Genomic DNA, 13,984 nt, shown 5'->3' with positions numbered 1-13,984 from the left:
TTGTGTGAAAGGCTTTTCACTGTAAATCACATCAACATCTCCACTGTGTTTACACAGTTGGGATTTAGAGGTCTTGCAGCCTGATATTCACAATTGATTTATCAAAAGCAAGAATGTAAAATTAATTTTTGTTCCCGAATGTGACAAAGCTTGATGAAATGGATTAGGAGGAACAGCTTTCAAGTCCCTCCTCAGATTTACATTTAAAATCTTAAAAGTTGCATCATCTTTAGTATTGTGTCGCCTTTGTATTTGAACAAAAAAGTAAAATCCAACATCTTCAGAAAACAACTTTTATTTATATCTTATTCACATAAGGAGCAACACAGTTTCAAAAGCATCTGCAGCATTTTATCCCAGTGCAAAAACAAAGACGATCCGATTGGGCTAACTGCACATGTGGTACTCTAGTACAATCCTGTCATCAGACCGGCCACATCCCTGATTCACCAACTTCCACTGAACCTGGTACCTGATTGACATCAGCAACTCTTGTCTCTTAAAGCTTATTGCAACTGACTTCACATGAAACAGTTGTCTTATTAACAAAAACATGATGGAACATTAAAGTGCCAGAGCCTCAATGAAGCTGATTAATTCATGATTGCTGGCAGCTGGAAAAAAAAAGTAAAATTAAGTAAAATTAGTGACGACATAAAAGATTTGAGTTGTGTATTTGAAGGCCTATTCACACGGATGGATGGAACAAGTCAAATACTGTTCTAGACAGAGCAAAACGTCCATGAGATCCTTCAAAGTAAAGTGTCACACTAATCTTTTCTCCTGTTTGGAATGCACAATCCTCTGTAGAGATCCTTCGTGCTGCTGACCCCCACACCTGGGCAGAGTGTAGACAGCCATGCTTTTGAAACACATGATGTCTCTCGGTGTGTGTTTTTCCACCTGCCATCTCACTAAGAGGGCCAAAACACGGCTGGTCCCCCTCCTCCCAGCAGCCACTTCCACCAACCAGTAGGAGTCGCTAGTGCAGCAACAGGCACGCGGCCCTTTTCATTTCCAGCCTGTGCACAGAGATGAGATAATGCTACCCGGAGTTAAACCAATGTGCGTTTCCTTTTTGACACACGTTTGAAAAAAGTTTTTACATAAAAGAAACAAAAAAGGTTTCAGAAGAAGATAATGTGGCAACAAAAAAACATGCATGTCTCATGAAGGTGTTAAGGATGTTCAAAGAAAATGATCAAATCTAAATCTACGTTATTTACTCCAGTATATGGAATATTATGACAGTGATGGAGTGAATAAGTAAGCAGTACCACTTTAAAAAAAGCTCAGGATGAGTGTACCACTGTATTTAAATAAAATCTTAAAAACAAAAGCTGGGGGAAACACGTTCAGACACCTTCTAAAAACAATAGCTAGGCTACTCCTCATTCTCAGGAGCAACATGGCAGACTAACTTTAAACCTTCTGTATATTTAGCTTACAGCACAGACGAGTCCTGCCCAGTGTAAATGTTCTTCTATACACTTTGTATCTTCATTATGCACTTTAGCCCTTAAAACACTAACATTCATCAGCAAATGACCTCCCGGGGGAAGTCAATCAAAATATACGGAGACACTATTTGACCAAGACTCCTAAACAATTCTATGGATACATTTCCTCTTTACACTTTACACACACACACACAACACAAAGCAAATCCTAAAATGTTAAAAGTCAAGATGTTCAAAACATTACATCCAAAATCGAAGGAGAAAACACTATAGGGTTGAGCATATTTACATTATAATTACAAGTTTACGAGCACACGGTGTTAAAGGAGTCTGTACAGGGACTGCACTGCAGGCAAAAAGCTATCGAAATAAAAACGTGTTGATCAGAGCTAAACTGGGCTTATGACGCGTAGAGGAAGAAAGAAATCAACGTTTGGCTCCAGCGAGCACTGCCTGCTCTCACCTAAGACACATTGGTTGTTGCTTTAAACCTGCACTGGTGTGCAGTACGCCATCTACTGTACACAGTGGGAAGGTTTCTCACTACATCCAATTGATGCAAATACAAGTTTGGTATTTTAAGCTATCTATCAACCAACCAACCAAGCAATCTTCTAGCCAAATCATGACTAATATAGTAAATGCTTCCAGTTGCACGTGTAACTAGAGGTCAGAATGGCAGGCAGCTATTTTATAACATGGCGATGCAAGGTCAGTGTAATTCCTCTCTAACGTACCTGTACTTTCAACTTCTCATCGCTGAGAAATCCCCGACAGCTGCATCCACATATATCAGACAATTTGAGATAAAGTCTAGGACTGACTGACAGTATACACACACAGTAATGTTGACATTCTTCATACTTCCTCTTTTTTGAAGTGGCACAGCTCATACAGTTAGGTGCCTGAGAGCAGGCGGAGGAAAAGGAGTGTGGGTGAAGCACGATGGTCTGCTCAGGCGTGAGGTTTAGATGAGAGCTGCAGAGGAGAGGTTTGGTCGACAGCATCAATTGTGAGGAGTGTGTGTTCGCATCTGACAACTTCCTGTCAGACACACAATCAGAGCCACCCTGAGCTAGCAAATACAACACACAGGACTAACCTCAAGAGAACACCTTGTCCACCCAGGTAGAGCCAAACCTCTGGCTTTGATTCGCACTCTGGCCTGGATAAAGGATAAAGAGACACCGTGCTACAATAGTGCAAACACCGTTGTTGTCTTGACGTCGTGCCCCTTTGTCCCGTCAGCGGGGCAGAGGCCGGATGGAGCGGCTGTATTAGAGCCATTTTTGGAGCGTGGGCAGGTTCTTGTCCATCCAGCGCTGGTTCAGCCTGATGGTTTCCAGAGCTTCCTGCACGCTCCTCATCTGAGAGCCGCGCTTCTTCAAACTGGAGAAGAAACTCTGAACCTGCACAACGCACAACACACACACACACACACACACACACACACACACACACACACACACACACACACACACACACACACACACACACACACACACACACACACACACACACACACACACACACACACACACACGTTATGTTATCACTTGACATATCTCCCCACAAACAATTGCACAGACCCTCAAATACGCTGCATCAGAAAAGAAACAAAACATACTTGATCAAGGTGGACCTGTGTGGAGAACTGAGAGGTGGCAGAGTTGATGATTGTCTGGATGGCAAAGGAGCCCATCGGGAACCTTTAGCCAAAAACACTGATATTTATCTTTTCCTTTTTTATGTAAAATAATCTTAAAATGTATTCTCAGTGACGACTTGTATGGAGCTGACAGGGACCACTTACTTCTCTATGAGGCTGTCCCAGTTCTCTTGGATGAAGTCCCACACAAACAAGTAGCCGGTGAAGCCTTTACACACGGTGCTGATGACCAAAGGTAACTCCTGCGTCTGGATGAGCTCCCCCCTCAGACCTGCCTTTAGAATCCTAGACAGACCGCAATAAGTGTTCAGAGCATAAACAACACTACACTACACCCACCTCCATACAGCAGGAAAATAAACTGCTTGTCAAGCCCTTTAAATCACTACTGAAGACAAAACACATAAAGATTAAAAAAATACCAGCGACAAGGAAAACATGTTTTATCACATCTGAAATATTGGTGTTTTAGTGACTGTAACTCAACGTTTATCACAGTACCCAAGATTCAAAATATTGCTGCTCTGTTACACATTGGTTTTAAAGTAATGTTCCAATAATAAAAACATTAGAAAAGGCACTTTGAACGAGTGTATTGGATTGTTCCCTCATTCAGTGGGGAAGGAAAGACGCTGCTGCTTGACGACCAGAGGCCAACACACACAAACACTTACCACACAATAAACCGTGCGTTCTGAGTAGACGCGAGGCCCCGCAGCATCTTTCTCTTCTCTGCATCATAGGTGACACGTCCGTACATGCTGAGCAAAGTCTCCCAACCTTCATCCGATTGAGCAGCCACAGTGAATACAACTTGCTGCAGATCCCCTGGGATCCTACAGGAAATATAAAGATGCAAACCTATTTTTAGGTTAAAAGTGGACCAAAATTCAGCTCACGGTCTACAAGTCAACGTCAGATACTAATTCAATCCAGAGACATTCCCCCATGGATTCTATCTATGTAAAGAGGTTTGCGCTGCACCTCTCACCCGGCTGCAGCTGTCAATGTGACCCAGAAAAGCAACTGAAAAGTAAATAGTGTGCTATACGTACCGTGAGGTCCCATTGGACTCGACATACTCTTTGAACAGGGCTTGGGCTCGCTGAGTGCAGTTCTCTTCACTCAGACTACAGGCCATCCCAAGCAGCGCTGAGCGCAGCTCCTGTTGAGACACACTCTCCTCCTCTTCCCATGTTTGCTTGTCCATCAGAGAACCAAACTGATGCAGAATATAATCCTGTCGTATGTAACAAAAACAATAAGGGATTGTATTAGTGCACAGAAACACAAGAATGTATGATTTATTTTCACAGACGTGGGATGTTCGCTTGTATCCTAGATGTCCTGATACAATGACGTGCCATCAAAACTTACATCTTAACGTCTTAAATAAAGCCAATCAAGATATACAAATGTGTGTTTTAATGTTTCTCATTATTGAGACAATTACACTCACAAAAACACTTCATAGTCCACACATTGATTTTGAAAAATATATTTCTTTTTACAAACTTTTCAGGATGCAGGTGTTTGACAGAAATGTGGCTCATTATATCTTTATTCTCAAAATGTATTGTGACCTACATTTCTTAACTGTAAGTGTGTGTGTGTGTGTGTGTGTGTGTGTGTGTGAGTGTGTATATATGTGTATACCTTCATGCGGGACACAAGATGGTGCTCTTGTCTTTTGTCAAGCAGCTGGTAGATGACATTGAGCTGTAGCAAGGCCTCTGTCACAGGAGAAGTATGAGTTTCATTGGTCATGTACTTCAACAGGTTGAGGACTTGGTAAAAAGACACGCGTCCCAGTCTGTTAAAAACACAGGACAGCGGGGGAGAGGAAAGAAAGGCGGAGAATGAAACACTCCTCTACTTCCGTTTGTCTTGTAACTAAATGCAATTTGAAGAACAACTATTTGTGTTGTCCGCTTTACCTGGAAAGAGCAAAGATGTTGTGTATGAGCGAGGCCCGGTCCTCGTGTGTAAGAACACCGACATTGTTGGACAGAGCTGTTATCAGAGCAGCCCAGCCCTCTTCTCCGTAGTGGACGATGTAGAAGCCTGTGTTTCTGTAGTTCAACTTCAGCCACTTTACACTTTCTGGTAGCTCCTTCAGAGTCCCTGAAAACACACACAAAAATGTAGCATTTGTCACAAAATAAAAATCTTGACTCTTAACTTGATGTTGCAGGTAATGCTTTGTGTTTTACCCGACTTGTTCTTCAGAGTGAACATCTGTCTGCACTCAGGGCCCAAACTACAGTTGTCAGTTACGTACGTCACCGGAATATTCCACAAGCTAAAGAGAACAAAATACAGTCAGGGTTGTGTTGTGTTTCTATGATCTGTGTGTGTGTGTGGGGGGGGGGAGTTGAACCCACCTGGAAGTCTGCGTGGCATTGTCGGATGTGAGCAGGAAGGGCTCCTGTGTGAGGGTCACCTGACCTCCCTTACGGCTTACAGTGACCAATGGGAAGCCTTTCTGTGACGTCCACGTGCTCATCATCTCTGACACATTCGGGTGCTGCGCCGAGACCTCAACCTGAGGACAGGAAGAGAAATCCAGAGTCTGTGCAGTCCAGTGTGCATGTTCATTGTTTTTTGTTATGTGAATTAAATGAAGACAACCGTGACTGGCAGTGGTCTGAAACTTTGCAGCTATTTTCAGAAGATTACAATTTCTACAAACCAAACCCAAAGGGGATGTTAACTGAGGCGCGTGCTTTTAAACCTTTGAGACAGTAAATCTACTGTCTGTATCTACAGCATGCTGTGCTCTGACATCCCCTCAAAGCAATGTGAGAAAAAAGATGAACGCTCTTATAGGATCAATAAATGATGACATGGTCAACTATCATCAGAAGTCATTTACTGCTTTTTATGTTGATAATGCAGCTCAACCATTATGGGATGACAGTGAAACTAGCCAAACGCAGCTGATGTCAGATCACATGGCTGGCTGACAGATCACTGAGGGAAGTTAAACGTTAGATGTAGCCAAAGTGATACACACACACACACACACCTGTGTAAGGCTGTTCCAGAGGTCGTTGGTGTCCGTGTTTGATCCACTGAACTGTTTCAGGTATTGAATGATACCTTTTCTGAACTGTTGGTCCCCTGGCAGGGAGGCATTCAGCATCAGGAGAATGGAGGCACCCTGGAAGACACAGGCACACAACCCTAAACACACAGTGATCACACCCTAAACAGAGCACTGACTAAAGCTCTGAATGAGTGGGAGACCCAGTTCTCTCTGAGTTAAAGAGCTGGATATGGAAGTTCAGTGAATTAATGAAAATTGCATCTATCTATCTGAGTATATATAAATTACAAAAGTGTACCTTCTCATAGGAGACGGAGTCAAACATCTCTTCCACCTGTTCTGGCGTATTAACCTCCGCCGACACAGCGTGGGAGGAGTTAAGTGCATCACTGTCCAGCGCTCTGAAGCGTACTGCCAGGAACGAATTACCCTGCAAATAAACACAGGGTTTACTGCGAAGGCACACAATGAAGCACACAGCTTTATCTGCTTCAAAGCATATGAGGCAGATGTGTAAACGTACAATGTCCAGCTTGGGCAAAACAGTCTGCAGCGACATGTACTGCATGTATGTGGCAAAGCCTTCGTTGAGCCACAGGTCGTTCCACCACCTCATCGTCACCAGGTTTCCAAACCACTGCAACACATCATCGGAGATAGATTAGGACCTGACCGTAGCATATTCACCGTGTCTGCTACTTTCACCAACAAACAGGCAAACACAACTACCTGATGAGCGAGCTCATGCGCGATGACGGAGGCAACTACTTGTTTTTCCAGAGGAGAGGACTGTTCGCCCACCAGCAGGCTGGTCTCTCTGAAAGTGATGAGTCCCCAGTTCTCCATTGCTCCTGCCAGGAAGTCTGGGATGGCTACCAAGTCTGACAAAAGAGAAAGGAAGAATATTGGGATGTGTAAAGGCGGGGATCACAAGAGTGTGTGTGCACCTTGTGTGACACATGCAAGTACCTTTGTGCACTCACCTAGTTTTGCGAGGGGGTAGGTAATTTCAAAGAAGCCATTGTAGAACTCCAGCAGTTTGCAGGCTGTGTCCAGAGCATAGCCAGTGTGCTCCTTCTTCTCTGGCACAGAGTACACAGACACCTAAAACACAGAAAGAAATAAACAAACACAAAATCATTTTATCAGCAAAAACTTCACTGAATACTAAATTAAAATAAATAAAAAAGTACAACATATATGTATATATTGGAAGCCAAAATTCATATTTGTGCAAGACCTACCCGAGTTTCTGAGACATTTTTGCTGATAGGGGTGAAGTTGGCGACGATGAAGGCGACCAGGTAGGTGCTCATGCTGACGCTGGTCATTTCAAACTCATCTTGAATGAGGCCATTGAGAAGTGGTGTGCTTTTATTCTGAAATACAAAAGGACAATATTACAACCAACTAATTAATACAGCGCCGCAAGCAAAAAAAAAAAACAAGACACGGTCTGCTTATTTGTCCCCACGGGAAGAGCGTACGAGTCGCAGTGGGGACAGGACTGACCCACGAGTTCCTCAGGAGAAGAGGTGACATAGTGTTGTATCGTAAATTGTGTCTATATAGGTGACACACGTGACATTATTGGTCAGCTGCAGTTGACAACGTGTGGGGGAGCAGAGAATGCGGCCGTGCACACTGACAAAAACAAAACTATTTTTAGGTCATAAACCTAGTGACGCTGAGAACAGACCCTGTTTCTAGCCCACTACATGAAAATGATCAAATTATCGTTTGATGTCTACGTACATTTTTTGGTGCGTTGAGAGAGAATCTTTTGTTTCTTTTAGTTAACTATGTGGGGTGTTTCAACACTTAAAAATAAGCATGAATGAATGAATATTACAGTACCTGAGGCATGTTAGAAAGAGTCAGGTAGTTTGGTTTCCTGCTGATCCGAATCAGGAAGGTGGCTTTGAAAGCCGGTTCATCAAAGCAAGGAAAGGCCTTCCTAGCTGAGAGCGGCTCAAACTGGGTTGCTGCTAAGACCCTGGTGACAAGAGGGGGAAGAGCACGATCATGCTAAAAATAACAAATTAGATATTTGCTGTAATTTCAGTTTTTTTTAATGATTTGCTATGAAGACACACAACCCTCTCTGTACAGGCGTTTTATAAAGTCCTTACTCTGCAGGACATCTTTCAATTATTGTGAAGTACGTTCACAGCCAAATAGTCAAGTGTACCTTTTGTTTCCGTCTTTATCGGAGTATGAGCTGTTGTAGAAACCACTATAGGTATGCGAGAGGCTGGCAGAGTAATCCAGGGTCAAGACACAGCACAGGCCTGTTTTCAGCTCCTTGGAGAACTGAACAGCTATCTGCTGTCTGGGTATGTACTCCAGTACAGTCACTTCTCTGGCCTCCCCATCACCCGACTGGAAGACATGGAATATTAGTAGACGAACAGCAGACAACATAAGAAAAAAAAAGTTTCAATCAAGTGTTTTGTTCTGGTCCAAAAGAGATCTTTTTAAGTGTGTATATATGTTCTGTACATCTAGTCAGAAGGACAACTCATCTAAACTCTCAATGTGTTATAACACATGTTCATCCGCACACAAACCCCGTCCAATCCCACCTTGAAAGTAGCTTTGGTGATGTTGAGATTAGCACCGTGCAGGACAATGCGCTTGGTGTTGTGTTGCACCGACATGCTGATGACGGTGCGGCCGGTGTAGGTCATGTCGTCGAGGTCCGGGTTCAGGGTGATGTCATAGCTAAGAGGACGTACGCTGCGAGGCAGCCGGAGCTGTGCCCACGGAAACAGTTCACCATTTGTGGACACGGGGTAGACTTGTTCGAAGGGAGTGGTCTTGTTGGTCTTTGGACAACCACTCTGCAGAAGGATGGAGGGTTGGGGTCAGCAGGGGAAATGACTACGATAAATCACAGAACCAGTGGATTGTTTTCTTACCTTGGTAAAGGTGCATCCAGGTAAGAAGTACAGTACCATAGTCATAGAGGCCACTATCACCAGGAACAACACACACACAATGATGGTACGGGTTGAGGGTCGGGAACATGACCTGAGACCAAAAAGAGTATAACATTACTTACTTTTACTAATTTACAAATTCAGGATGAAAAGGAACAGCAGTGCGAATGAAAAAACAGTGAACGGTGGAACAGAAGCTCTGAACATTAGCTTCAACTTGGTACTCTGTTGCTGAACGGACTAAAACCCTTTTACGTGAAAATAAAAAAATGTTTGGGCATATTTACGTTATCTGCATCATGTAGGAACGGAACCTTGACTGTACTTTGTCATGTCCAGATCACGTCATGGTCTGTATCCACTTAGAACTAAACAACAGGCTACAAGTTATTGTCAATGGAGGCTACAAACTGACGCCTGGCACTTGTTGCTGGTGACGAGCGTGAGGGGCTACAGATCAAAGTTGAGCTGATCTGAACTTTTTTTCAGCACTTCAATGACGCTGAGAAGCGTCAACCAACAATATGTTTTTGTTTCACCCTATTCTGCTCCATCTATCAAACGTGGTAAGCCAGTTCTCTGTGCTATTTAACAACATAACTACCTCAACGGCAGCAATGCATCTGGCAATGCTCGGCCGTTTTGATGCTTTAGTTGCTTGTAGTGTGAACATAGCATAATACTTGAACAGGCAGTTTCTAATATGGTGCTTGCATTTAACGGCTACTTTTCTTGGTCTGGGATTACCACTGAAAGCGTCCCTGAACAGTATCGTTGTTACAGATGATTTATACTGGATTGGACTGATTGAGTGACTACAAGGATATGTCCTGTTACATTGAGGTGCACTAACTCTAATTTAGCATGGATTCGCTTATTTACTCTGCAACTGTAACTACAATGTAGCTGCAGTTGCAGTTGCAGAATATGTTGTCCAACCTGTTCACCTAAACCACCAGGACTTGTTCTCTCATTTTATGTAAATCTTAGTCAAAGATGAGGTCATGGAGGAAAGAGATTAAAAATGGTGCTTATTATATTACCCCCATCAACAGTTGCGAGCTCAATATGGCTTACTTATCTCAAAATGTGCTTCCAAAATAGAACAAATATGCTTCAGTATTTCTTACATATGGAAACTTAGTTACAGTGTAATTAACCTGAATTCAACATTTGTATATCACCAGGCTCAAATACCAATCACATGAGCTTTGCATGTGATGATGCATGATTGCTTATGCAGCGCTGCGTTTTTATGCCAACATAATTTGTCCCAAATGATGACCCTTTTCAGTGCATTACCTGGGTGGACCCTGTCTGGTGTATGCGGACGAGATGGATCTGTGAGCAGCGCTACGGTTCATGAAGGACATGCCCAGCAGACGGGCTGAAGACTCGCAGTCCTCTTCATCCTCGTCCATGTCGTTCTCTCCCAGGCCTCGCACAAGCAACCGGGAGCTACGAGGCTCATACGCCACCTCATCTGGGTCAAGAGCAGGAAATGTCTGCAGAGAGCATGTACAGTACACTCTGTTAGTTTCCAGTGTGGCTGTGCAGGGTTTCTCATACAATGTACATCATCATCATCTAAAATTAAGTTATTTTTGCTAGAAGTAATTCTCACAATTATTAAATTTAGATAGTTGCGGCTGACAGATCTAAAATAGTTTACAGAGCAGTAGTATGTGAACTGAAAGTGTGCAAATGAGCATCATTGGTTATCCACAAGTGCCACTCTTGAATTAACTGATCCGTATTTATATTGCCTTGATCTGTTCCCATTATCAGATTTACAGATGAAAGCACTTGCTAAAAGGTAATGTGCAGAGTGGTGCAAATACGCTTTCTGTGATATGCAAACTATTGAGCCAGGCTGGTCCTTAAAATGAACACATGTATAGCATGCATGGATAAGATCACATGAGCATACTGGAAATGCAGAGTCTTTGGCCAAATCCACAACATCAGGCTCTTCTTCAAACATGCTGTTCTCAATCATGTTCCTCGGCAGGTTGGCTCGCTCTGCAACACACAGAGGGAGAGAAATCACAAGGGAGATTCTCAAAAGAGGAAATGAGAGAGGTGTGAGAGAGGGAATCTAAATGATTACATACACTGACACACACACAGTATTGCACTGTATGTTAACATATGTGCTGTGACTTTTGGAGTTTCAAAGTTTTCCACAGAAGAGTTGTGGAAACAAGCCATTTTTTTGTTGTTGTCTGTGACTATGTGCAGGCAACATGAAGCCTTGTTTAACAAAGCACTGACTGAGTTTCTTCAGTTTCCTGTTAGTAAACCTCCTGCAGCATTTCCTGGTACTTTGACCAAGAAAGAATGGGTTCATAGGGATGTAAGACATATACTAATAAGTGTTGAAATAGCTGTAATTCCTTCACAGTTCATTCCTTCATGTGGAGAAAAAAAACCTACAAAAAAAAATAAAAACTGAGAAAGAGCCCTCAGGTACAGGAACAATCTGAATCACAATCAGCTTTATTGGCCATGTATGTGTACGATTACATTGCTCTCAATGTATGTACATACATAGAATATACAAATAAACAAGAAAAATATACAAAATAAAAACAAGGACATTAAAAAAAGCTAATACAGTGAATATTCATCATCTGGCCCCGTCACTGCAGTTTATAAAAGCCTGCATTTCCGTAACCTGCATCTTCAGAATCAAGATTAATGACAAGAGTTACGCCGTGTCTTACAAAACCCACGTGATTTTCTGGCAGCCAGATTCTCCAAACAATAGTTCTCAGTAATCCTTGAAACAATCAGAGGTATGTTCATCCTCCTAATTTAATAATACCAAAAGTAGTAAAACTCGAAGCAATGCAAGTCTCCCGATTTGCCTCACGTTACAATCATGCTTTTTACAAACTTAAGACAAAGCATTGTCACTCTCAGTTGCTGATGGATTGGTGTGGAAAGCACAGAGAGCCAGTGAACTCTTATGAATATACACAGTGTGCATACAGAAACAATGACACCAAAATGAGTTGAGCTTCAGCTCCCCACAAGAAAGACAAAAGTCCAGAAATGCACGAGGTGAATTTAGTTCCTTGTATGTCCTGTAAAGTGTTTCTGATGTGCTGTCGCCACGTCCCTGCCTGAACCACGTCCCTGTGGTATGATTGTCTATTAATAGGCTGAGAGCTAAGTAGTGGGTAATGTGTAATGTGATTATGAGGATATGATAAAAATTTGATCCATACAAAACACATCAAACTGGATTAATCCCGGTTGTCATGTCTACTTCTAATTGATGTGATAACATGCTGAAAATGATTCCATACAAGCAAGATGACGTGCTCGGATGAGAGGGGGCAAAAGGATGTGATGGTTATCATCTGGACTACAATTAGAAAACACACCACGCAAATGTGAGCAACCAACAACTCCTGTACTTTCATCAAGCTGGTTAAAGCTGTGTAAATGCAGCAGCGGGCCATGTTCATTTGCTGACTGCGCTCTTCCTGTTAACTCAAAACATTTATTAACTCTACCTTAGAGTCACAGAAATATAGCTAAATGTATTCGTTGGACAAGTGTGTCCACTAATTCAGCCCAGGTAAGAACAGACAACACACTAAAAGATGCAGAGTACTGAGCCACCATACTGATACTGGTTGGTTGGTGATTCAAATTTGGGGAAGGAAGCATCTGTTTCTGTTTTCTCACCATTGTCAGGCCAGAATGTGGTTGTGAAATGTGACTTTGGGCTTGATCACTAAGTCAGAACAAACAGGAAGAAAAAAACAGGAAGTGTTCCTGCTGTGATTTGGTGATTGCCTCTTCTAGGTTGAATACAATAACACCCGCCGAGGAGAAACTACTGTGTGCGCTTGGTTTTATTGTTTGTTTTAATGAAGTCATGGACACCCTAGCACCATAACAGAGGTTATAAAGCAGCTGCTTGCCTGAGCGGAGCTGAGCATGACTTATCAGCTCTCCACACCAACACAAAACATCTCTTATCAAACCAACAGGCTTCAACTGGACAAACAATGCTGCTGTGTTTTCACAGACAACTTGAGTCTCAACAGTGCCATGCTATGTTTCTGTCAAGGCAGCCATTGTTTAAACTGCTACAAATGTGTTATTGGCGTCGTTCTGTTAAAATTATAGCAAAACGTCACATGAATAAACAGCATGGTTCACACACACCCTACGTTGTACCTAACGTTACAGTCACAAACCGGTTTGTCTTTCCAAAAGTCAAACCTATCCCTCTCAACATGTGTCCTCGGTGAATGTCACTGCTAATGCCTCCATTAGTTATTAGCTGGCCTGAAGCTACTAGCCTACCGATAGTACTGTACCTACCATCTTTCTTCCTTACCTGCATTGTTGCTGTCAAATGGATCCATGGTAGGATATCTCAAACAGCTCCTCGCGTCCAAAACAAGGGGAAACCTTCACAGCAGCTCCACAGACGTGTGTTTTTCTAGCTGGTCCACAATCCACCGGGGCAGGCTAACAAACGCTCACAATAATTAGCAGCCTGTCCTCACTGCTCTAACGTTAGCTTGGAACTAGCCAACTTTTGACATTTGTAAGTGACTGAAGAACATTCAGTTAGCTAACGTTAGCGTTAGCTGATATCTGTAACTGTATCGCCCATAGCTATTTAATAGACTACAACGTGAATGCGGAGTTATCCAAAAATCGTACGCTGATAATATGTACACAAATCTCACCCTGACATGCCCGTTGGTAAAATAACGAACGGGACAAATGACACTTTGCTTCCTCCCCGACCGGTTGTTGACAACCTCATCGAATTTCAATGCTGACATCCTATTGGATGTTACTACCGTAGGGCGGGGCTAGAGCATAAGACATG

The 13,984-nt window shown here is 42.8% G+C and overlaps 1 protein-coding gene across 1 annotated transcript; it reads right to left on the bottom strand.

Moving 5' to 3' along the window:
* Positions 1-279: 279 nt before the first annotated feature.
* On the bottom strand, positions 280-13,911 carry lnpep (leucyl/cystinyl aminopeptidase). The gene is made up of 22 exons (XM_076099673.1): positions 13,481-13,911; positions 11,051-11,142; positions 10,423-10,625; positions 9,100-9,211; positions 8,764-9,021; positions 8,370-8,560; positions 8,036-8,174; positions 7,423-7,557; positions 7,162-7,282; positions 6,908-7,059; positions 6,702-6,815; positions 6,477-6,608; positions 6,158-6,292; positions 5,514-5,674; positions 5,343-5,431; positions 5,067-5,253; positions 4,786-4,942; positions 4,185-4,369; positions 3,804-3,965; positions 3,274-3,414; positions 3,088-3,169; positions 280-2,869 (listed from the first exon to the last, which is right to left on the bottom strand). Exons 1-22 carry the CDS (start codon positions 13,506-13,508, stop codon positions 2,738-2,740), a joined length of 3,108 nt encoding a protein of 1,035 aa, XP_075955788.1. The 5' UTR covers positions 13,509-13,911; the 3' UTR covers positions 280-2,737.
* Between the last annotated feature and the right edge of the window lie 73 nt (positions 13,912-13,984).

This window comes from Anarhichas minor, unplaced genomic scaffold (assembly GCF_050575085.1).
Source record: "Anarhichas minor isolate MPS153535 unplaced genomic scaffold, ASM5057508v1 ptg000025l, whole genome shotgun sequence".
Classification (NCBI taxonomy): domain Eukaryota; kingdom Metazoa; phylum Chordata; class Actinopteri; order Perciformes; family Anarhichadidae; genus Anarhichas; species Anarhichas minor.
The sequence above is the reverse complement of the archived record's forward strand: the minus strand, read 5'-3'. Positions and strand labels throughout refer to the sequence as shown.

Bases quoted from the DNA above. Each gene is read 5' to 3' on its own strand.
- lnpep (XM_076099673.1), bottom strand. From the start codon at position 13,508: ATGGATCCATTTGACAGCAACAATGCAG. The intron at 7,283-7,422 runs GTAGGTCTTGCA...TCTGTGTTTTAG, and splicing joins AAAATGTCTCAGAAACTCGG to GTGTCTGTGTACTCTGTGCC. The intron at 6,293-6,476 runs GTACACTTTTGT...TGTGTCTTCCAG, and splicing joins ACTCCGTCTCCTATGAGAAG to GGTGCCTCCATTCTCCTGAT.